This window comes from Pelecanus crispus, chromosome 3, assembly GCF_030463565.1.
Source record: "Pelecanus crispus isolate bPelCri1 chromosome 3, bPelCri1.pri, whole genome shotgun sequence".
Classification (NCBI taxonomy): domain Eukaryota; kingdom Metazoa; phylum Chordata; class Aves; order Pelecaniformes; family Pelecanidae; genus Pelecanus; species Pelecanus crispus.
In genome coordinates, this window is record NC_134645.1 from 22,828,628 (window position 1) to 22,853,727 (window position 25,100).

A 25,100-nucleotide genomic window follows, 5' to 3' on the forward strand; every position below is an offset into this window, starting at 1 on the left:
GCAGCCTGTTCCAATGCCTGACCACCCTTTCCGTAAAGAAATTCTTCCTAATCTCCAGTCTAAACCTCCCCTGGCGCAGCTTAAGCCCATTTCCTCTTGTCCTATCGCTAGCTACTTGGGAGAAGAGACCAACACCCACCTCACTACAACCTCCTTTCAGGTAGTTGTAGAGAGCGATAAGGTCTCCCCTCAGCCTCCTCTTTTCCAGGCTAAACAACCCCAGTTCCCTCAGCCGCTCCTCATAAGACTTGTTCTCCAGACCCTTCACCAGCTTCGTTGCCCGCCTCTGAACACGCTCCAGCACCTCAATGTCTTTCTTGTAGTGAGGGGCCCAAAACTGGACACAGTATTCCAGGTGCGGCCTCACCAGCGCCGAGTACAGGGGGACAATCACCTCCCTGCTCCTGCTGGCCACAGCATTCCTGATACAAGCCAGGATGCTGTTGGCCTTCTTGGCCACCTGGGCACACTGCTGGCTCAAGTTCAGCCGGCTATCTACTAACACCCCCAGATCCTTTTCGGCCAGGCAGCTTTCCAGCCACTCCTCCCCAAGCCTGTAGCGTTGCATGGGGTTGTTGTGACCGAAGTGCAGGACCCGGCACTTGGCCTTGTTGAACCTCATACAGTTGGCCACGGCCCATCGATCCAGTCTGTCCAGGTCCCTCTGCAGGGCCATCCTACCCTCGAGCAGATCGACACTCCCACCCAATTTGGTGTCGTCTGCAAACTTACTGAGGGTGCACTCGATCCCCTCATCCAGATCATTGATAAAGATATTGAACAAGACTGGCCCTAAAACAAGACTGGACTGATGATCTTAGAGGTCCTTTCCCACCTTGATGATTCCTAATTTTTACTTCATTAAAAAATAATCCAGCCACCAAGCCAGGAAACATGAAATTAATTATTACTCTATCCTTAATTGGTTTAGTGGTGGACTTGGTAACGTTACGTTAATGGTTGGACTTGATGATCTTAAAGGACTTTTCCCACCTAAATGATTCTATGATTCTATGTGTGTTGCCAGTAGGAAGAAATTAAGGTTGGCACTGTAGAGTCCCTTGTCATCGTAGTCTGTGGTAGGTGCAGACCACATGTGGGTTACTGTGTTTAATGTGTCAAATAGGTAGAATGAGATAGTGCAACAGATGGTTAAATAAGAACTCAATCCCATGCATGAGATGTCCCAAACCTTTAACTAGATTTCTGAAACAAAAGTTATTTGTATGCCCTTTTGTGTGTAGTTGGACTCTTCTTGTAAAACTCCCTTGTGCACCACTTCAAATTTCAGTATGTGATATGGATGTTCAGGGCTTTTTTTAAATGAAAGCAGGTATAGTAGTATGTAAATACAGATTTTAAATTTTGACTTTGTCTATCAATTCTTACATTAACCCCAGGGTTTCATTGCTGTAACATCTGTCCTTCACCTCTTCCTTTGCAGTCAGTGACCTGCTTCCACTCTCTCCATCCCCGCTTGCTCAGTCCTTTGTCCTGCCAAAATTCTGTGATGCCTTTTGATTCCAGTATACTTAATGTTTATAATTTGCCTGTTCATTGTTGTTATCCATGTGCTGTCTTCAACAGCATGTCATGGATCCTTTGCTGTAATTGAACCAATCCGGAGCAATCACTGTGAAGAATATTGTCAGAAATGGATCGTTCGGTATGACTGTCATCTCAGAATGACTCATTCTGAATACAGGTTACAGCAATAGTACAAACTGATGGTTACCATATTTAAGTTCCTTATTTGTATCTCTACCTAGACCAGTAACTTTTGCTTACTGGCATTTAGCTTCCTTACATATAAATATTGTAAGAAAGCAACAGACACAAATACATTCTTACTCCTATGGTGGTTTCTCTGCTGGTTTTGTTGTTTTTTTTTTTTAGTTGGTAACTACCTGAAAAACTTTTCTATATACCAGGGTACAAATGTGACCAGACAGCAAGGATCAAAAGAAAGAACTGAAAATGAACACTAAATAGTATGACGACACAATCTTTCCGGGATGTTGACCACAGTTTTCTCCACTAGCAACTTAAGTGGCTATAGAAAATTTTCATTAGGAAGTATTGCGAACACTAAGCTTTCAAACACACACGTGTTAGTCCCAAGGAAAAGCAGCAATGTTTTCCCATTTTTCTACACTTTACTGAGAGATGGCAGAACCGCATTTGGCACGGGACAGGCGCTCCATGCTACAGCACCGACCCTATTTCAGCGTTATTAAATGTATTTTAGTATTTTTGCAGATGCTTGCATCAGCTGCGCTTCCTTCGCTAGCAGCAAATTGCACGGTTTACCCTTGAACGTCACGCCCCCTCAGAACCCCTTTGCCCAGCGTTTGCGGCTGTCCTACAAACACTCCCCCCTGAAATCCTGATCTTTCACGCTCGGTTTCCAATGAAAGAGAAGGTTCCGGAAAGCTGCCGGTCCCCAACACCAGAGCGACTCCGAAATGTCCAGGCTCTCAGAGCCAAATCTGCCCGGGAGCCCAAACCCCGAGCCCCGCCGCCCGCCCCCCCCACCGCGGCCACGGCGGCCCCAAGGCCGGGGGCGGGGCTCGCGCCCTAACGGCCTCCCGCCCTGCCTGGCCCGCGCGGAGCATGCTGGGACCTGTAGTCCCCCGCCGGGGCGGGGCCTGTGCCCTGAGCGCGCGCTGCTTGAAAGCCCCGGGCGGCTGCCGCGCGCTGCGGCCGAGCGGAGCGGAGCGGAGCGGAGCGGGCAGGGCCTCGCCCTCCGCCCCCGGCGAGGTACGGGCGCGCAGGGCTCCGCGGCGGTCGTGTTCCCCTCAGCTCTCCCTCTCTCGCCCCTCTCCCCGGGCAGCAGCGGCGGCGCCCACGGGGGAGGCGGCCCTGAGGCGGGGGAGCTGCCTTAGGCCCTCTCGCCCCCGGGCAGGTCCAGTTCCCGGGGTCGGTGCGCGCGCGCCGCTCGGGGGAGGCCGTGAGGGACGGGGCGGGGGGCGCCGCCGAGGCCCCTGACCGGGGGGAGGCCGTGAGGGACGGGGCGGGGGGCGCCGCCGAGGCCCCTGACCGGGGGGAGGCCGTGAGGGACGGGGCGGGGGGCGCCGCCGAGGCCCCTGACCGGGGGGAGGCCGTGAGGGACGGGGCGGGGGGCGCCGCCGAGGCCCCTGACCGGGGGGAGGCCGTGAGGGACGGGGCGGGGGGCGCCGCCGAGGCCCCTGACCGAGGCGAGGCGAGGGGAGGGGGCCGCGCCTGGCGCTCCCGGTGCCCCCTCCCGACCCCGCCGTCTGCCGGGGAGCGTGCGCCGGGCCTGCTGCACCCCAGCTGCCTGCGGGCTCGCCAGCGGCGGGGAGCCCCCTCCCCGCCGGCCGCAGGCGCCACTGGCTTAGAGGTTTTTCATTTCTTCGGACGGCGGAAAGGAGCTTCGGCCGCGCAGGGTGCACGGTGGCACTCGCAGGAGCTTCTCGTGTCTCTGGTTCAGCCGGCACCCCGTCTGCGACCTGATGTGACCGTCCCTTTTGCAAAGATCGAGACTCAACCTTGTGCTCACGCTGTTCGTTTTCCCGACTGCAGTTTAAGCAACATCATGGGGATTCAGGGCCTTCTCCAGTTTATCAAGGAGGCTGCCGAACCGACCCACGTGAAGAAATACAAAGGGCAGACGGTAGCTGTGGACACCTACTGCTGGCTGCACAAAGGCGCTTATGCTTGTGCTGAAAAGCTGGCCCGAGGGGAGCCCACGGATCTGTAAGTCTTGGTTATGTTTCGGTCTCGGCCCTCTTACAAATTAAAGTTTTGTTAGCTCGACATTTCTCGAGCTAAAAACTAAGTTAAAGCAGTTTCATTTCTTACTGTTGCTTCTGAATTCTCAGTCCCGGTTGTACTTTTTGGAAATGGAAATGTTTGCTATAAGTAAATAGCTTTCCAACTGTGCAAAATAAATATTGATGCATATATGGGGGGAACTCTAAAATATTTTCTATTAAAACACCAACGGTTAGGTGAGTTAGTTTTTTTTCCCAGCATGTCTCGCTCTCAATTATAATCTAATCTCTCTGGTGAGATTCTGTAGATGCAATTCATACGCTTCAAATTTAGTATTCTTTTCAGGAACCTTATTTGTATGAAGTGATAGTTTGTAAATACTGATGTGACAAAACTTGTAATAATACTGAGGAATTATGATAGATGTGGTGCGCTATGAATAAGATGTAAGTTTTTTGGCTTAACATAGAGTAGCTTTTCTAGCGTAATGTGGGTTTTTCACTTACACAGTTCTATTTCTAAGGAAGGAAACGAACAGAAATTGTGGTCGGATTTCAAGTTCAGCTTTGGCGCTTAGATGAGATTTGCATAAGTTCTTGCCCACCTCTGGAAAACTGGGTTGAACTCGTTTGAGACTGAATATAGTTTTAAATGAAGACTGATCTTCATCCTTTCAGAAATAAAGCTACACTGATTAGTCTAGATCAAACTTCACTTATGAAATTTTGATTAAATGTTTGATTGGAGGCAAGAAAGAGTTGATGGTTTGCAAATTGGTTCAAATGTTTAACTCCTGCTGCTGTTGATATGAAGAACTGTAGAGTTTTACCCAACCCTGCTATCTGCCTTTGAAGGTGGTGGAGAACCCTCAGAGTCCTGAGAATAGGATACACTTCAATTGAGAAAAAAATTGACTGACAGGAGAAAGTCATAGGAAACTTTGGAATGGCTGAATTTAACTACATGAATGTTATATGGCCAAATCGTGTTTCCATGCACATATGATCACTGATCTTAGACTGACACTTTAACTGCAGTGTAGAGAGTCCTTTCACACTTTAAAATTCATCTGAATTGAGGTTTTATATAGCGACAGTCCTATTTGCTCCCATCTTTCAAAAATCATCGTTATTTTTTGGTTTATGTTTTGTAGCTCTAAATCCAGTTTCTTCAGTGCTCATATCCTTAGACTCCAAGTGCTCCTAAGTCCCATTCTCCCTCCCCTCCCTGCCCCCTGTTGGAAAGGTTGCTCTTGCTGTTTTAAACTGTGTCCTTAAAAGAAAAAGGTAAAAAAAACCCTTGTGGGTGGGTTTTTTTTTGTTGTTGTTGTTGCATTGAGCATCTTTGTAATGCACTTAGTGTTTACAGCAGCTACTAGATTTTTAGTTCTGTACTGCTGCTGTGAAATGATCTCATACAGACCTGTAGAAATAACAGGTAAGGAGATCAGAGGTCTGAGGGAATACATAAAGTCTGGAATTCCTTACAATATTTTATTAAGGGACAGGCTTGGAAGGTAGTGGAGGATTGCCTCCTGGTCCATACACCATCTTCACTGTTAGTACAGTTTGGGGAAATCTCCTGTCTTTTGGAATATTTTCAGTACTGTGCCTGTATTTTTAGTATGGGAAGATATGTTTGCATGGCTGTCCATAGCATGTATCCACCATCTGGAGAGAAGAGTGGGTAGTTCCACAAGGAGAGGTTTAATACCCCATCACTCCTCCAACTCTACAAAAGTGTGTTTAGTCTGCTCTTCACAGGGCTTTCGGGAAAGATAATGTACTGTGTTTGTCTGCCTCCTGTTTCCCTGGCCATTATGAAATTAGTTGCTGAAATTAAAAAGATGATCTATGTTTTAACTTGTAAAGTTTTTGGCAGTGTTGAATCCTAATGTAGCAAAACCGAAATGAATTGTACTTGTGTTCTTATTTCATTTTGTGTAGGAGTAGGGAGCAGTCAGTCCAGTGCTGAGTTGGGAGCTGAAGCATTTGTCTTGCGGGGAAAAAAAAACGAAAAACCCCAGCATTCACGTGTTCTTACTCTTCTTGTGATGCTAGGGAAATATATGGCCCATTAAGATCCTTGAACAATATTTAGTCCTAAACTTAGAGTTCTCCTTTCCTGCAAACAGAAAACATACAATAGACTTGTGCTTAACAAAAAAACTTTATCTTTCTTTTCTTACTTTATTGTTGATACAGTTATGTAGCTTTCTGTATGAAACTTGTTGATATGCTTCTCTCATTTGGGATTAAACCAATTTTGGTATTCGATGGATGCACCCTACCTTCTAAGAAGGAAGTGGAAAAGGCCCGGCGAGAGTAAGTACTGCACTGTATTCATTTGCAAGCAAAGCAGTATGTTTAGCACTACATTTTCAAAGTTGAAAAACCTCAAACTTCAGCTAGGTAGTAATCTCTGGTAAACTTTCCTGCAATATAGTGTTATTTCATTTAATTTACATTTTAAAATCATACAAACCTCTTCTTAGAGGTTTTATTCCAAAAATAGAAATGCACTTCATAAATGAAAGCACTTTTATAGAGGAAGGAAGTAAACCCCTGAGCATTAGTTCCTGTAATGTATGAAAGGCTTTGGTTTACCCGCCCTCGTGATCTCCGGACAAAAATATTTCTTCCCAATATAATTTTATTTAAAAATAGCACCACCTTCCTCATTTTTCTCTACAAATAATCAGATAAACTTGTTTCAAGTTTGGATTCAGGTCCCTATATAATGGGACTTCTCACTGAAGCGGTGAGAATTTTTCACTAGTGGTTTTTATTTATAAATTCTCATGGGACATATGCTTCCTTCAGCGTGGAGTGAATAATTTCTGATATTTGAAATGAAGTAAATGATGCCTTCTGTCCTCTAAACCAATAAATATCTAATGTTAGATACTCCCCAATTCCATTGAATCTATTTTACTGCAACCTGAGAGTAGGTGCATCTCTTCTTTTACACTATTGATTTCAGTTCCTGAGTTGTTGCTGTTTTCTGAGAAAACGTTATAAATTTCAACATACCAATCTAATCGTCCTTGTCAATGCAATGACTTAATTATTTGTATGTTTTAAAAAATTATGCAGTAGAACAGTTTTGGGAAGTGTTCATCTGCAGAACAATTCTTTTTCATGTTTTCTTAGCTGTCTCTCTTAGACAGTTCTTCTGGTGCTTGTTCTTTTAAGTGAAAAATAATCTAAGATTGGTGAATATTTTTGTTTATCTTTCAGGAAACGTCAAGCCAGTCTTCTGAAGGGGAAGCAATTGTTGCAGGAAGGGAGACTGTCAGAAGCTAGGGAATGTTTTGGGCGCAGTGTAAATGTTACCCATGTTATGGCTCATGAAGTTATTAAAGTAAGTTGTCAATGCTGTTCATACTGACAGTTTTAAAAAAATCTACGTAGTAGGTAGCATGTCTAACTTTGCTTTTGTATAGCTACATCACTATCTCTTCTATATAGGCAAGAAAAATATTCCCTGCTTCTTAGCTTCCAGTTATCCTGCATTCATTGGATTATGTTAGACACTGTTGAGAAACTTTAGCTTCACTTAAGTTTATTATGCCCAGCTGTATAAATAACGATGATGTGTCAATTGAAATACATCTCTTCTTACTGCTATGAACTCACTTTGATAACACAAACAGTTTTACTTTTGCAACACAAAAACTAAACACAATTTTTTAAATTTTTTTTTTTTCCCCCCTTTGGCTAGTTCCTGAGAATAGGCTGCAGAAGAAAATTAGGCTGCTTAAAAACCTCTGTAGTACCTTTTTGCCATCCTTCCACTGCAGTCATAGGATCTTTATCAAAATAGTATTACATTTGTTCTAGTGCTGTTTTCCTTTCTCCAGAACACAACTTGCATGAGTTTGAAGGTAGCACCTGTGGTCAGATGCAGTGAGCATAGTGTTACAGGTCAACACAGGAAAGGTTGTTTTTGTAAACTAGTCTATATAGATGTCTAAACTGCTTGAAACTGGGACCTTGAATATGAAATATCGGGCTCTAGTGGGGGGGATGGGTCGTTGATTAAAAAGATCACAGTTGCAGTTTCTTAAGGTAGAGGTTCTTAGGCTTTCAGATGTCAAGGTAATTTCTGAAACTTGATGCAAAATACTTGTATGCTTCTTGTTTACGTACAGGCTGCACGAGCTCGGGGAGTTGATTGTATTGTTGCTCCTTATGAAGCTGATGCTCAGTTGGCTTATCTTAATAAGACTGGCATGGTTCAAGCTATAATTACAGAAGACTCTGATCTTTTAGCTTTTGGATGTAAAAAGGTATGGAAGAAAATACTAATAGCCTTTTACCTCTCGCTGATACCTTAAAAGCAGAGTTTGAAGTTGCCAGATGTTTGATGTATGGATTTAGTCTTCTACGGTAAATGGGGGAAACAAAAGAGATGAGAATAGCTTCCAGCCTCTGTTTTTTCCACCAAGTGCAACAAAATAGTGTATGTGGGTGAAAATTATTGTTTTCACTTCCTCTTAATTTCCAGGTGTTTTTGAAAATTGACAAGTTTGGAAATGGACTAGAGATAGATCAAGCTCGACTAGGAAACTGCAAGCAGCTTGGAAATGTATTTACAGAAGAGAAATTCCGCTACATGTGTATTCTTTCTGGTTGTGACTACCTCTCGTCAATTCATGGAATTGGGTTAGCTAAAGCATGCAAGTTACTAAAATTAGCCAACAATCCAGATATTATAAAGGTAAACTTGGTTTTGCTTTGTGTTGGCTTTTGGGGAGCATATATCAGTATTTATGAAATTAACACTGAATTGAGAATATGAGGGGTTCTTGACTAACTCCATTTTGGGGAGAATGCGAAAAGAAGTATTTTTTACCTGTGCTTTAGAAAGATGCTGAGCTAAACTTAAGTGTGGAAGCTATTATATATTTAATTAAATACACCAAAGTAAATTTAAATAAAGAATTGTTCTAATCCTTGAAGGGCATTTTGAGGAGAGACTTAATTTTTTGTAAGGCCCTGGATTTTTTTTTTCCCCCTCGTTACTGTTTTTGCTTCTGGTTTTGCACGTTAGTGATTAGAACTGCTAATTGAACTCTGTGCGTAAGTACACTTTCATCTATTTGGGGGAGGGGCAGGGATTGGGAATATTATTTGGTTCCCTTTTTGCCTTTAATTACATACATATGGATACAGACATTTATATTTTAAAAACATTATGAAAGAAAAGTTTGGTATGGTAAAAAACAAAAAATAAGATATATTGGGTTTTTGGGGGTTTTTTGTTGGGGTTTTTTTTTCCTTATTGAATGTATGAAATGAAAGCGAATCTAGTATTAGGAAATACAGAGGCTAAGAGAGTGGGAATGACTTCTGTGTAAATAGTAAGGGAGAAGAGAGGTTTTTAAGAGCTAATAAGAAAAGTAGTTTATGTGGCTGTCTTGGAGGTAGGTAAATCTAATCCAGAAAAGCATTTAAATATGCAGTCTAACTTACTGTATTATCTTCTTTCTTAAGTTACTTGTATGCTTTAGTGGTTTTTTTTCCTCTCGCAGGCTGTACACAAAGAACTATGATTTTTAGTTTTGAATTGTTTTTACTGCGTGAAGCGGGCATCAAAGCAACTGGTTTGGTTGGCTTTTGTGGAAGTAGAAAGGGAACTCTGAACTCTTCCCAAACAAATCATAATTTCCTTTAATGTATCTCTTTTGGAGTAAAATGTCAGGATTTAATAATTTGAAAAACTTTTCACTTGGAAAATAACAGTGATGACAAATTACTAACAACATTGGAAAGTCATGAATGAGTCAAAAGATATGAAGCAGTCCAACAGTGCCTGTTCAAACTCTTACTTCTTACTGAGTAAATTTGCCTGTATTTAGGATGCATGGCCAAAACACAGCTGATGTTTTATTTGGAGAGGAGGAGAAACTCTTGCCTCTAGCAGTATGATAAACTTGATCTTCAAAAGAACATAATCTGACTTCTGCGAAACTGGAAAATGTAGAAGTCAATGAATTATTAGGAACTTCTTTTAGAGTGGTGCAGTAACAATGTATAGGAGGAGCTACCAGATCAATATGTCATCTTTTGTGATGAGTAATGGGCAGGGGGAGAAATCTGATTAGTTCTGCTTTTTTTTCTATCCTAAAAAAACACCCATGTATTGCTCGTGTGTTCTGATAATATGAATGATAAAATTTATGCATTAGTTTTAACAAATACACTTTAAGGAGATGCTATGTATTTCTATTCAGATTTTGTATTTATTTATTGGACAAGAAGTACTTACAAAGAGTTGAAGTGTGTTATTTATGGGATTGTAAACAACTTGAGAGTGGGAAAATGACATGCAAAACTTCTTTTTTCCTTCCTCTGTTTAAGTTGAATCTGCTTGTTGTAACAGGACACACATTCTACATTTAATTACAAGCAAAGATACTTAATTTAAATGTATTTAACCTTTTGCGTAACCTGTTCAAATGAAACAGTTAAGCAGAATTTTTTTTTTGACAGGTTATTAAGAAAATGGGGCAGTATTTGAAGATGAATATAACAGTACCAGAAGAATATATACAGGGTTTTACACGAGCCAATAATACATTCCTTTATCAGTTAGTTTTTGATCCTATCAACAGAAAATTAGTTCCTCTGAATGCATATGGGGATGATATTGATCCAGAAACACTAAGTTATGCAGGACGGTATCCTTTGTGTTGAAACAGCAGAACGGGGAAATAAGGGTGAGCAGACATGGTGTCTTGTACTTTCCATTGCATCCATGGGGTATTTACATTTGTCATTGCATCTCTGCTGTTGACTAAAGCTTGGCTTTTCTGCAATCTTAGAAAGTATTTTTGCAGGAATCATAGAATCGTAGAATTGTTTAGGTTGGAAAAGAGCTTTAAGATCATCCAGTCCAACCATGAAAGGAGGTAACTGAGTGACCTATTGTTGACATATCGTTTTAGGCAGAAGTTATTTAAGGTTGTTTTTTTCTTTTTAGAAAACAACTTACTAAATACAGGTTATATTTAAACTGTTTGAGTCGCTTTACAACTGTCTTTAATTTCTGCCTGTGTTACATGTGTTATAATCTCTGCCAGTTTAATTCTGGCAATCCATGTTCAACTCATTCCCTAATCTAAGCATTTCCTTTTTTACCAGGAATCTCTTCCTGTAGAACAAGTAGCATTTTGCCACATTTGTGCAGCATAAATTTCAGCATGGAAGATTAGGAAAATGAAGAGAGAGAAAGGGGACTGCTGAAGTAGTTACTAGCTTTCTATGTTCTTCAAGCCACCTGATCTCTGGCATTTCCAGAAATTAGGAAGGAGAAAAGTAGTCACTTTCCTGCTGATGACTGAAGGTTTTCCTTTTGACTTTCTTGATTTGCCAAGCACTACAGATCTATTATAATTGCAGTTGTATCAGATTGAGCCATGAGTACAATTATTAATGCTTTTGGTTAATATTCTAGCAATGCTTTTTACCACAAAAATGGGAAACAGCTAGTCTAACTTTCATGCTATGGTTCTTGAAATTTTAATGTAATATTCGGATATTTTCCTTTAATATGATGGGAACAGACATTTTGGTGATGGTACTGCTTTTCAAATCGCTATTGGCAACGTTGATATCGACACAATGGAACAAATTGATAACTATAACCCTGACACTGCACAGGTAACATCTTTGTTCTGAAGTTATATATTAAGATTTTGATGTGGGTGTAAACATTCATGCAAAAATATGATTGAATGTTATCCGCAACTGACTTAGCAGTGAAAACTATTCTGCTATTAAAGAAACTGTGTGCTCCCACACATGTATTTCTCATTCTTTGTACAGGTTAAAAAAAAAAAAATCATACTTTTCATGCTATTTGACTTTGATGTTTGTTTTACTTTCAGACTTTTTTGATAAGTCTTTAATACTATTGACAGAAGTAACTGATTTAAAAAGAAAATTCTCAAAGAGATTTGTATTTCTTCCAAGTATATAACTCTGAGGAAAGTATTTTCCCAAATTACATTTTCTGAATAGAAATAAAATTTAAACTTCTGGTTTTGTCTGAGATGAGCAGTTAGTCACTTGTGCCATTTTGAAATGAAGAAGTCATGGCAGCATAAAAGAAAAAGAATTTGTACAAAAAGCATGAGAAATATGGGAACAAAAAAGAAAATGTTTGTGTAGAGTATGTCACTAGTTCTGCAAATGTCAAAATGTCCTTATATGCTAAATCATGAAATCATATGTAGAAGGCAAAATTATAAACCTATGTCTTGTTTTCTAATTTTTTTTCTGTAGCCTGTGCAGCAGCGAAGTTGTGGCTGGAATGACAGATATGCTAATCGTGTAAATAGCATTTGGAGCAGAGACTACAAGCTTGGCCCTAATGCAGATACTGTTCCTCATAAAACGCATTTACTAGAGAAACCAACAACCAAAGGCATGGAGAAGATAATTAATGTTAAAGGACTAAAATTTCCAGGCAAAGAGCTCTTGGCAAAAAGGCCAAGAAGTGGTATGTTTTTATTAAAATAAATAACCATAGAAGGCTGTGGGGAAAGAAAGGATTTTATCTTGGGCTTGATGGCATGAGATTTGAGAGGCCTAGCTCTACCTTTTATTGTCTGTATTCTGTTTTCAACAAGCTGCAAGACTAACGAGCCATAATATTAAAGCCTGCGTAATGATTAAGGGTGGCAGCAAACTTTCAGCAGTACTTGATTTTAACTTTAAATTTGCTATGAAACTTTGTTGTTTTCAATTTTAAGTTGCCATGTTTAGTACCATCTGCTCTATTTTTAGATATTTTTTTGTTTTAATTTCTATCTTATAATTCCTTGTGAAGAAATGAAGATAGCCTGTTTTCCCTAGAGTTGATATTTGGCCAGACAAAAAATTTAAAGAATGTTTTCTGTACTCTTCTAACACCATACTGCCCCTATCCCCTGTATAGGTATTCTTTAGTCCAACTTTCTCCAGTAAATCTGTGCTATATTTTCTTCTACACCACCAAAGTTATATGTGCTGAAATAAACTGTGAGCTTGTAATAGAAGGGGCACTTCTTTGTTCCTATTGTGCTTTATCTGTTAAGTATTTTCTCTTCCTCTGCTTCCTTTGCTTTCTGATTATGCTACTAGGCCTCCGTTTTTGCCTTTGTTACTCCCGCTGTCTTCCTACTCCCTGGTATATCAAAATTTGTGGTTAGTTTAGCAACCTGCCTTTAAGTCAAATTTAGTTTTGCTTTCAAAGTGTTTAAAAAAAGCAAGCAAATGAAAAAACCAAACAAACATTATGTTTCATTTCAGCTGTTCTGCCTTCATTCCATCTACCTTTTCATAAAAAGTTACTTTTAAGGCCATGTACTAGAAAACAACTGTGTTAAAGGCTTCTGAAATGCAATGTCAAGAATGTTCCTACCAGACCTTGCTAATATTTTTAAGCCTGTGAGAGTAAATATGTAATGCTTAGTTCTCTCATAACTGATTAATTCTAGAACATGCTTCTACAGTCATGCTTAAATTGTCTTTAGATTTAGAAGACATCTCAGATGGAGATCTGTTGAACCAATATTCATTTTCCAAAGCAAAAAAAGTCAAGGAAAGTGATCATGATGGTCAAGTACAAAAGAGTGTCTCAGCAATACAAAGCCTTGATTCTTCAGGGAATTCTGTCACTCAAGAAAGCTCTAACTCCCTGCCCAGAGTTAGAAATAAATTTGCTTCCTTTCTACAAAGGAAAAACGAAGAGAAGGATGCCGTAATTGTTCCAGGAACAAGAAGCAGGTATGCTTACCTCACATGTTTTAATAAGTAGCAAAATACTAATTGCTGTCCTGGTTGCTGCAATAACCTGAATATTGAAAATGAGAAAAATGCTACCTCAGACTTTTTTATGCAACTGTATTAAGGCACCTGTAGTCCTGAGCTGAGATGGAGAACCCTTTTTGCTAGGCATGTTGTCTGTGTGTGAGACAGATAGATAAATAATGACAATTTTTTACTGCAGAAATAAAGACTGTGAGACTGTTGAATACAGTGTAGTCTCTGGGTATCAAGATTAATTAGCCATATTTCTTTTCCAGGTAAAGGTCATATGACATATCGCCAAAAAAAAAAAAAAGTAGCTGCTTTGTGCCAAATACGTAAGCAGTTAGTGAATATATTGAATTATGTTGACAGGGTTTTTTGTTTGTTTCAGTAAAGCCAAACCTGATCATACTGTATGACAAATACCAATTCTTATCCCATCCTATTTGGTTGATGCTCCTGATCTCTGCACCGGCACTTTGAGAAGAGGGACTTTAGTTTTGTTAGGTTTTTTTAATTGGTCGTGTGTTATGGGTTTTTTGGTCACATTTGGCCACAGCTATTTGAATTGGTTTTACACAGCAATATCACAATTATGTCTCTTATTGTGCAATTTTTATCTTAAATAATTTGAATATTTTTGAGCAGTGTAATGTTGCAGAACAGTCTTAATACTGATGTCCTTTAGCTTTAACACACACCTTCCTGAGCTGGAAGTTTTGTTGTGTTGCATCAAAAATTAAGTTGTCAGTGATCGTAGGTTCTTCTCTAAAGCAATGTTCAGTTTCTTAAAAAGCTCTGACTTGTACTTTTAGCAGCTGCTGCTATAGCATGGAAAAGAACTAGATAGGTTCTAGTGTCCTTGATAGGAGGTGCTGAAGTGTTTCACTGCTGTTTAGCTTTATGATAATTAATGAATGTATTCTTAAATTTTATAGGATTTCTAGGTGTTTCTCTCTATCGGATGAAGAACATTATTAGTATTTCAGTCAATGAATGATATGTTTACAGATGCTTTTTTCTTTTTTTTGCTGTTATCTGTTAAATGCCTCCCTGAGGGACTGAGACTTTGCCCATTGTCAAAATAATTAGTGTCTGCAAGTGTACTTCAAAAATAAAATTGATGGATAGAGACAACTATTGGATTTTGGAGATGATACACTCATTTGCAGTAACTTTCTTCTCCCTTGCCTTCACCATTTCTTTTTACTTTTTTAGGTTTTTCTGCAATGATGCAATTATGTTTGACAGTAGAGCAAAGAAGGATGACAGTGATCTAACTCAAGATGCTGAGCGGGATTGCCAGAAACAGGAAGTAAAACATGTAACAGAAGATGTTTCTCAGTTTTCAGAAACTGAAAAATCAATAAGAACTATCTTTACACCTCCTGGAGAAATGCAGAAAAACTGCTTCCGGTGGTTTAGCAGCCTTGTAAATAATTCAGGAAATCCTGGTCCATCTCATACTGTGTTTTCACAGCAATTTTACCAACAGAGAAGTAACTGTGTGACATCCCAGGAAGATCAGATTAATGGGGTACAAACAGAGAATGGGGCAGCGTGTGGCGAACTGGAGGAAGAATCCTCCCCCTTAACAGAACTGGAACCATCATCACAGTCTCAAAGGTCTTGTGAGCCATCAGCATGCAGTTTGGAGTCTTCAGAAATACTGCAAGTTTCTAACAACAGTTCAGATGCAGAAGTAAGAAAACTAGACATTGTTTCAGCATTTGCTTTCACTTTAAATTACAAAAGAAATTAGGCAGCAAAGTCTTCTCTTCAAAATGATACCCTGCAGATTATGTAGCTTGTGCTAACAAAACTTCTGAAGGCTTAACATAGTTGTGTAGAATGGATTGACTTACTAGCTTAAATCAAGTCTGTTCTCTGGTTTTAGTTTGTCTTCAGTCTTGCCACTGCTATCACTATAGTGGGTCAATAAAAAAACCAAACCAAAACAACAAAAAAAAAACCCCAAACTGGTAGGCTAGCTCTTGTTCTCTGCTTTTGTTAGTCCCTGAAGAAGTCTCTTCAGAAAGCATATGTGTGTCACTATAGTGTTGCTTGCTGAAAATAAGTCCAGGTTTTGTATAAGTTTTACAATTGCTCTAAACATTATACCCTATAAAGTATATATGTGTAGATATAAAAATAGACATGGTATTAAAAACAAAATGAGAAAAAAACCCCACAAAACCCAACCTATTTTAAAACCAAACTAATTTTCTCTTGATGAAGGAATCTGACTCCAATTCAAAACTGGCTGATGATCAATGTCCTCGGTCTCCAGTATTTTCTGCTCTTCAAACAGACAGAAAAAATACCATCATAAAGACCAAGGTAAGAATTCTTTTAACTTTACTATGAGCTCTACTAAACTCTGAAAAACAGCTTTTGCTTTCTACTAGTTCATTCGAGAACTCTTAATGAAAGAATCTTAAGCAATGCACATGTTGGCAAGAGAAAACTGTATTCTTGGTCAGCTATATCAGAGCTGAGATGAACTATAACCAGGCCACACATAATTGATATCACAGTTGCAACTTCTTCGGGCATTTTAAACACTTCAGTATAAAAAAAACTTCTTAATTATTCTCAGGCATGCTAAATACACAGGTTTTATGATGCAAATTGCAGTTGTGTTCGTAATCCAGATACAGTCAGAAAACACAACCTCATTTCAATGCTTGTCTTGATAAAGCTGCTAGTTTAGCATTCTCCTTCCTCTTTGTCTAGAAAAAGCATGTTTAAATTTCAAAATCTGTGAAGGTTTTAATCGCCCTTTCTTGTTTAATAGTTTTAATTAAAAGCCTTGCCAGACACTAACAAATTAGTATGGAAGGACAGTCAATTTTCCTTCAGAGCCTGCATTTTTTGTTTTTGCTATTGGTTAGGCACCCATAATTTGACTTCTGTGTGGTTTCTTAGATGTCTAAGAATAAACTTATGTCCCTTGTCTTTGACATTTCTAAGAGCTTTACCCATTTGTCTAGTTTCCAAAACTTCTAAGACCTTAACAGCTAAAAATGCTCTAACTCTTTAGGCATTGTCATTAGAATTGGCCAAAAGATTCGTAAGTCAAAGGAAGGTGCTTTCATGCTTTCGTGTACACCCCTACTAACTTCTTTCTCATAGAAAGACTAAAGATCAGAAGGTTCTCTCTGCCAAATGTGACTATTGTGTGTGTTTTGTGTAATAGTGACATCTTGTGGTTATCGTTAGTAACGTCTGTGTTAAGCTGGAATTTACATCTTTGTTCTGGGACACCGATTACAAAAATTGATGCTTTTTCATTAGATTAACATTTTGCTCGCTTCTCCTCAGCAAGACTGAGCAATGAAATGAAATATTCCTGGGATTCAGAATTTTATTACTTTGTTTTTAAGAATGTAACAAGCTTTGCTTAACATTTTGCTCACCTTAAAGGTATATTGGGAGAATGAATATATTAAATATTGGGGAATACACAGTATGGAAGTACTGAGGTAATATAAGCATCATATATAAACAAATTTTCAGGATGCTTGGAGCTCTTCAGACAATAGGAATCTGCTGAAAATCTGTGAGGACTGTAGGGTTAGTTTAAAGCAAGCAGCTACTAGGAGGATTTCACCCACTTATTTCCTTGGCCATACATTTCCTCTGCTTTCTTAATGTGCTGGTAATAATACTTAGCTTTCTGGTCCAACTCAATTTGACCTAGCTGAAAACTAACTTGACAACAACCAAAAGGCCAATCGCATTGGAATGTGGGCCCACCCAGACGTTCAGGCTCCTGTGAGTCATAGCACCAGTGGAGACCATTGGAACAAATAGCCAGAATTCAGGAGGGGGGAGGTAGAGATAAGGAGCACCATTTTTGGCTCTGTTACATTGGGATTGCTTACTGCAACTGTAAAACAAGGGAAGTCTTTGCTGGTGTTAAGTACAGTAAAAGATACCAACAGGAATAATGAGTTCCAGATTTAGGGAAGAAGCAGTCAATCACTTAAAACATTAATTATTCTGATTTTGATAAGATGAATAATGTAGCTGATCTGTAGAGGAATTTAATAATTGGGGGAGGTGATCTGGGGAAGTTGTCAACTCTTATGGTTCCATTGCAAAATGTGAAGTGCCTAGCTAGTCAATTCTAATATCAAAACTAATAGAAGCTTTTTTCTAATGGATGCCTATAAGATAGTGAGCTCTCTAGGACCTTGTAGGTTTTTTTCTGTGATAGTATTCCAGTTGTGTTTTTTACTGCTAATTGTTTTCCATAATTGCTATGATCTCAGCAAAGAGGCAAATATTGACAAAAGAGAAGAGAGCAATCTACTCTGGTTTTAAGTTTCTTAGTGGTTGTTCGATATGCAGCTTTACCTACTTTTGGGTTAGTTAAATTAAGTTATAACCCTGATGTAATTCAGTACCACAAAGAAATGTGTGATTATGGGTAACTTCACATGTGTTGCAAAATGGCTGAAGTGATAGATACACAACAAAATACTATAAAGCAGGAAGTTTTAGGATTTTATTTTTATTATTCCTAGTATTAGTGTTCCAATTTTTAGCCCACATTTTAAACTTTTTTCAAATTTTATTTGGGATTCCAAGATCTGCTTAGTCTATTCAGGTAGAAACAATGTCATTTCAATAAAAAACTATATAACAAGTGTGTGTGGTAGGGGTATGACAAAACGCAATGTCATTTTGGAAAGAACCGAGGTATGAGTTCTCTTTGAAGAAAAGGCTGCCAACATCTTTTATTTTAAGGAAAAAAGAGTTAGGTGGTCAATATGGTCAATAGCAAATACTTGGATGAGGAAGAGCATTAGTTAAGTGAAGCACCTGAAGTAAGCAGAGCTGTGCCATCTTCTAAAGATGATCCAGCAAAACAGAAAAGGTGATTAATTTAGAACAAAATGCTTTATTCTTAACATTATCCAAATGGGAAATACGAGCATTATTTACAACCTAGGTGTCCTAAACTAATCCTATGTAGCCACCTGTAAAATAAGAACTTAACAACTGTAGACAGTCACCATGTCTTTTGCAGGTATTGTATTTTGATAATTATGTTTTGGTCCTCATAACAACAGACAAAAGCTAAAATAGCAGGCTAGAAGTGCGTGATCACTTAGAAGCTGGTAATTGTGAGTAGTTCATATGCTACAGTGAAGTGACAGAATGACTCAAACAGTAAAATGTTCTAGTGCTTCCAAATGACTACTTCCCGAAAAATTGGGGAAAATGATACATATGTAAAAAAGAAGAAAGTGATGGAAAATATGAATAAGCCATTTGTGGCTGTTTGCCACTTGTGAACTTACTTGGCAAAGAAAGTTTTAACTTTGTCTAAAAGTGTATTACATGTATGATTATGCATATACAGTGCAAATGGGAAGAGTGATTAAATAGCAATAGGTATAACAATTTACGAAATGTGGTAAGCTGCTGCAGTTAAAAATAAATCCTGCAGATTGGACTTTAGTGTGTTTCTTCTGCTGTTAAAATAAACTCATTACTTCTTGTGTATGAAGTTCAAGAAGGCGAAAATGATCAGCAATGTTCTATCAGTAATAGAAAGTGTAATAGCAGCAGTCTGAGTAGCCAGTTAGCCTGATATTGACCCCAGAAAAATGACAGGAATATAAGAGATTGTGGTTAAGGATGAGAATGTGAAATGTAAAAATCACACTGACTGTCATAATTATAGGAATTGGGTCATGTCAAAATGAGTTTCATGTACTTGTAAATATGAAAAAACAGATTCAGTGCTTGGAAATTGGTAAGTGAATTGAAAATGAGGCACACTTTTTTAATTATAGGGGTGGTGAATAGCTAGAATAAATTATATAATGAAGCTGTGTGTTTTTCTTTTAACTGATGGGTTCAAACCTAGGACTGGTTGCATTTGGGAGAGATATTCTGGCTAAGCACAGCTGTTTTGAGTTCCAGGTACAGAAACTGGATAAGAAGGTCCACCTAGAGGTCTAATGATCCCTGGGGTAATCATCCTGATATATGTGCTCTGCTTAGATTTTGTGAAAAATGCAGTCATAGGTATCACAGAGAGTGATACCAGAGAGTAGCTTCTCTTAAAATTCTGAAAGCTGACATTGAAGAGTTTTTGTTGTGCTCTCGCATAAACAGATGAGAAAATAAATATTCAGTAGACTTTAAAAACTGCATTCTAAAGAAATGTGTATTTGCAACCTCTTAGAATACAAAGACCTATGGAAACTGGTTTGCCAGTTCTTACAGCTGCATTATGTTTAATGTGTTTTGAGATGCCACTTTTTAGATTATAGAAGCTGTCTAAATATACCTTGTTGTGGCAATTCAGACTGCATTATCTCAATGCAATGTAAAGCACTTTATTTTTTTTTTTTATTACAAGCTTTGCAGCATAATATCTGTTGCTTACAGGCTGTCATTTTAACCATTTTTGCTGTAATTTTAAAATCTTGCAGGTTCCTGGTTTACATAAATCCCGTTGTATAGGGTCACATATTGTAACAAAGCTCAAGCCACTGATACCTGCTAAAGTAAGTGGATTAAGCAGGAAACTGTCACCTGTGCAGAAGAGAAATCACTGTGATGCTGAAAATAAGCTGGGACTGCAAGCCACCATTAGTGAACTCCGGAAAAACTTCCAGTTTAAAAGGTGAGTTGCTTTAACCCTTTACTTAGCACCCTGTATACTTTTTCTTTTCCAAAGAAACACTTTTCAAAGCAGACTCTACACATCTCCTCCACACAATTCAATAAAGATAATAGCTTGATAGGTATTTTCTACATACAATTTTTAATTTCCTAAGCTTGGTATGATCATGAAGTATGATTTGTGGTAAATATGCTCTTCTAATTACTTTTTTCTTTCTAACCAGGAAAAACTCAGCTAAAATTCATTTATTGAAGTAGTGCATTTAGTTTAACATAATTTATATGAAAATTATTACCATTGTTTGACATCAAATACCAAAAGGCATTTCTTAGTCTAAATGCAAAAGCTGCATAAAAGTTGCCAAACTTAATTGAATACAAGGTTATTTCTATTTAACTTTATGTGCCTCTCACATTTTGAGATGACTGGTTGTCAGAACTGTTCTGCTTTCAAGATGATGGTGAATTGACGAAATATTTAAATAAAGTTATTATTCTCATTAACCTGAAACCAAATGTGAGTAGGACAAAAGTATTCTCTGCATTGAGCAGCAAATGTGAGACTGGTGAGCATGTGTTAAGTCAGATGAATATATTTTAGTAAATTTGGGCCTTATGGTAGGCTATTACAAACATACAACTGACTTCTGTTTAAAAAATGTTACTTGCAGTATTAACATTTTTAGAAATCTTACTTTTTATTATCCTCTTGATGTGGGTTAAGAATGACAGTTTCAAAGAGGAAGTGAAAGTGTTTGTGTACGTATTGCTTAACCTCTAATTGGGAATGTCTGACCAGGGTTGTTCACAGGGAGAAAATTCATATATTTTGATTTATCAGAATGCAGGCAGATACAACAGAGTGAGCCTAGATGGCACTCCATTCCTTTTCTCTGCTGATGGTTGCAGGACTCAGCTCCCAACATCCACATTTTATCCATCCAATTTTGGTTGGTCTGTTACTTCTGCGTATATACTGGGGTTATATATTTTTGTATATATTACTTATTTCTATGTACATAAAGTAGTTATTTATTAGCTTCTAGGGAATTCTTAATTTATTTCACAAAAAGGTTTTTCTCACTGCCAGGACTGACTTAGCTCTGAGTATTCTGTTTATTGTTTTTTCAGATTTTAAAATGTTTCTAAATTAGCCTTATGTCTTAACAATTATATTGTTTGATGGCAAATAAATCATGTGGGACACCTAACCTGTTCTGTCCTAATGGCAAGACTCATGGGATATGTATTAAATTACAGTTATTCAGAAGACTTAAATGTTAAGGAAGCATGTACATCCCAGAGTAGGATGGGGTTCATACAGTCTTTCAGATACAATGCTAATAGCTATCTTTCTGTCACAGGATAACTGGAACAGTTGAAATTGCTTTCAGTGACATTGTTCAGTTACAGTGAAATTGAAATTAAAATTTTCCATCGCAAAACTTTATTTTGGGCTTATTCATAGATGAGTGGGTAGAGTTAGGTGAGGGGTCTTGCTTTGTTTTAACACATATGTTCTTACAGGCCTGTGGTTAGAAACATGTAATATCATAACATTCTTGGGTTTCATTTTGTCTTTGGTTTTTTGGTTTTTTTTTTTTTTTTTTCAGAGAGTATGAAAAACTTCCTTCTTGTAAAAAGTCAGATCCATTGTCTCCAATCAAAGATAATATACAGCTCACCCCAGAAACAGAAGAAGAAATCTTTAATCATCTGGAACGTGGACATGTTCAGAGAGCTATATTCCAATGAACTGTATGCTGTGCACGATAGGATGCATTTTTAATCATTGTCAAAATTTACCTTCTGGATATTTCATCACTATAGAAAAGGTGGTTTGAAAACCAACCATGTATTTTAGTCTGACTAGTGATTTGTCATCTTTCTTATAAAAGCGTGAATTGAAAGGTACAGTTCTGTACTGACTGGAATAAAATCCTTCAGATGCCTGTGTTCTCTTATTCAAAGTCCCATGCTAAACTTTTGTCTAAATCTTTTTCAACTGCCCCTGGGCATTTTATGTAGGTCACATGCAATCCAAGTTTCTATAACAGCTTATGGCTTTGCTTTTGCACAACAGCAGCAGAGCAAGTTTGTATCTTAATTTTTAATAGTTGATCATTTTTTTTTTCCTCTTGAGCCTAATCTGGCTCCAAGACAGGAGTAAAAGTGCTGTTCAGTGTTCATAACAGCCTTCACTAGACTTCCAGCACTCTGATAATGATTTCTTTTCCCTATAAGGTAAGTTCTGCTCTCTCAACAGTTAGCTTTGTTTGATACAGTGATGTTATTGGTGGGAATAACTTGGGGACTACAGAAGGGAGTATCACAAATACTCGGTCCCCAAATTCTCATGTTAATAGAATGATCTCTGAAGAAACACACTGTGTTCCTCTGTTTTACCTGCTCTTTCCTCATTTGTAGTCTTATCCAACAATAGACACACAAAATGTCAGTCCTCAGAGCTAAGGGTTGCAAAAGAGCATTGTCCTCACAACAAACCAAGCTTCTGTCTTCAACAGCTGATCAATTAAAGGGAAAGAATCCAGGAGACGAGGGTCCTTGATTTGGATGACTGAATTATCATGAAATAATATGATGGGATTTCAGATTTCTACCTTTAAAATTGGGATTTGAGTCAATGTAAAGATTTGTCTAAATTTTTTCCCCCTTTTTTTAGGAAAGGATAGTATCTCTTTCTGCAGCAGATGAAGGTACAAAAGGATATCTTAACCTGTGAAAAGTATCCTTTCCATTCCTGAAATGAATACTTTCCCTCCATCTTTGAGCTTTTCACAAAAATTTAAAGTTTGAGATTGACCTATGAGAGGCAGGGGGTTTTTCTAATTGCAATGTACTTTTTTCTTTTTAAGAGAATTTGCATCTATGAAACTAAGGTGACCGGCTGCATTAAATTACAAAGAAGCTGCTTACAAGAGTAGGTTATGTGTACGTTTGTGGGAGCAGTCCTCTTATTTCTACATTTGTGTTGAAGGTATGGGATATAAGGAATTGAAGCAGTGATGCTCTAGGACAGGCTTCCTCTCATGTGTGCCCCTAGAAAATCCCTACTCCTGAAAAGCAGGGTTTTTAACACTGCTCTTCGATGAGAATTTTTATCTCTGGTATGATGTGACAAATAAAGGCCAGGGATAAATGTTTCTGTGTTTCTAGACATAGAATGATTGCCTGGAATTAATTTTTATGTGTTGCTACAAACATTAATAATGACAGAATGAATTTTTGAAGGGAAAGCAAAAGTAATTTGTTTTCCTCTGTTGCTTATTTATCAGTGTGGGAGTTGCAAGGTTACTTTGTACAGTCCATCCTTGCCTGTTGCCTGCCTCTTCAGTCAAAGAGCCACTTGTTCCTGCTTTAGTGGATCGTCAGAAGAGACAGCTCTACTCGTGTTTGTATTTTCAAGGACAGGTAATTTTAAGGGAGTATAGGACATCTTACATGCAAGCTACATGTATGAAAGCAGTACTGCCTCTTTTAATTCTGTTGCCTGCGAATACTGCCTTACCTGTTCTTGTAGTTCATTTATTGAAAAGTATCATTACTTGGTTTATGCTAGCTTCTTTGAAGAGAGAATCAGAGGAAATAAAGCAAATGTTATACATACATCTATATTGATGCTATTTTGTCACAAATGGGTGCCCTGATTTTTTTCCCTGTATACTCCTATATGGACAGGAGAGTAAAAACATAATTGACAATGCCTCAAAAGACATAGGGCATGTAATAACTCGCTGGAGTGCTATTTCAGTGGTAGGTACTAGGAGAATTATTCATGTAAAGTGCTTCTTGATTGTATTACATTGTATGATCTTGAAGTAGATTTTTAAGAAATACTTGTGTATAATTTCTGGTTTGTACTTTGGAGGTCTCGGGTTCTGACTTCACATTATAGGGGATTCTTTTCAGAGAGCAGGTAATAGAGGAGAGGCCTCTATTACATTAGATGTAATTATGTAACACATGTTAGCATGTAATAGAGTGCAAGTTTTATAGTTAAGTGTGGAGTTCTTGGGTTGGTGTTTGTTTTATGAAAGGTATGGTAACATATATGCAAATGAATTTGTGCAAGACTTTTATTCCTGAGTTAAAATTCACTCTGGGTAGGGTAATATTCCATAGTAAAAATTATTTATTATCAAAATAAGAGAAATGGTGACAGGTTATGATGGGGTGGGGGTGATAAAAATAAAACATGCCCCAATGAAAAGAAAAAAATGAGAAAAAAAAACTTGGAGAGAAGGAGGGAGAGTTTGGCTGTTTTAAAAAGCAGGCATTTGAAAGTTGGAGGATATGAGGGTGATTGGAAAACAAGAAATGAGTAGCAGGAAATGAAAGCGGATGGCAACTTGGAGGCATATCTCTGCGTGTTGTTTGCTTTTTAATCTAACATTCTTTTTACTTTTTTAGTTTCTACAACTAATATTCTCTAATCTTATCAGCAGAACTTCAAAGTATTCTTACAAAGTGGATGGCATTGCTATATATCCTATTAAAAGGGTGAATCTGGTCCAGAAAAATTAAATTTACTAATGTTGGTCTAATGAAGGTTCACTTTTGAAAGTGCTGACGAGCCATTCCTTCAGCAGAATGGTCATATAAACTGCAAATATTCACTATCACAAAGAATTAATATGAGTCTGTGGTCATCCAAATCAAGTATCGGTTTTGAAACTGTAGGTAAGTGACTTGTCCAGATTCAGCTGAGTCTTTCTGCTTAAATGTTTTTTTTCTGGTTGTTTTTTTTTCTAATTACAACAGCTGGTATTAACCATGTTGTCTCACATGAATCAATACAGTAGTTAGTCATTTTTATAAGACTGAAGAATATTGAAAGACCATAGGGCTTTGCAAACAGACTGTAAAAAGTCATTACATTTAAATAATGGTATTTTA

At 38.2% G+C, this 25,100-nt stretch overlaps 1 protein-coding gene across 1 annotated transcript; it reads left to right on the top strand.

Moving 5' to 3' along the window:
• Positions 1-3,556: 3,556 nt before the first annotated feature.
• On the top strand, positions 3,557-21,938 carry EXO1 (exonuclease 1). The gene is made up of 13 exons (XM_075707937.1): positions 3,557-3,717; positions 5,940-6,059; positions 6,975-7,098; positions 7,889-8,026; positions 8,245-8,457; positions 10,233-10,420; positions 11,306-11,402; positions 12,027-12,243; positions 13,259-13,511; positions 14,754-15,210; positions 15,774-15,875; positions 19,991-20,184; positions 21,797-21,938. Exons 1-13 carry the CDS (start codon positions 3,557-3,559, stop codon positions 21,936-21,938), a joined length of 2,406 nt encoding a protein of 801 aa, XP_075564052.1.
• Positions 21,939-25,100: the final 3,162 nt, after the last annotated feature.

Excerpts from the sequence above, each read along its gene's own strand:
- EXO1 (XM_075707937.1), top strand. The coding sequence starts at position 3,557 with ATGGGGATTCAGGGCCTTCTCCAGTTTATCAAGGAGGCTGCCGAACCG. Across the intron at positions 13,512-14,753 it reads GTTCCAGGAACAAGAAGCAG|GTTTTTCTGCAATGATGCAA; the intron begins GTATGCTTACCT and ends TTACTTTTTTAG. Across the intron at positions 15,211-15,773 it reads AGTCTTCAGAAATACTGCAA|GAATCTGACTCCAATTCAAA; the intron begins GTTTCTAACAAC and ends CTCTTGATGAAG.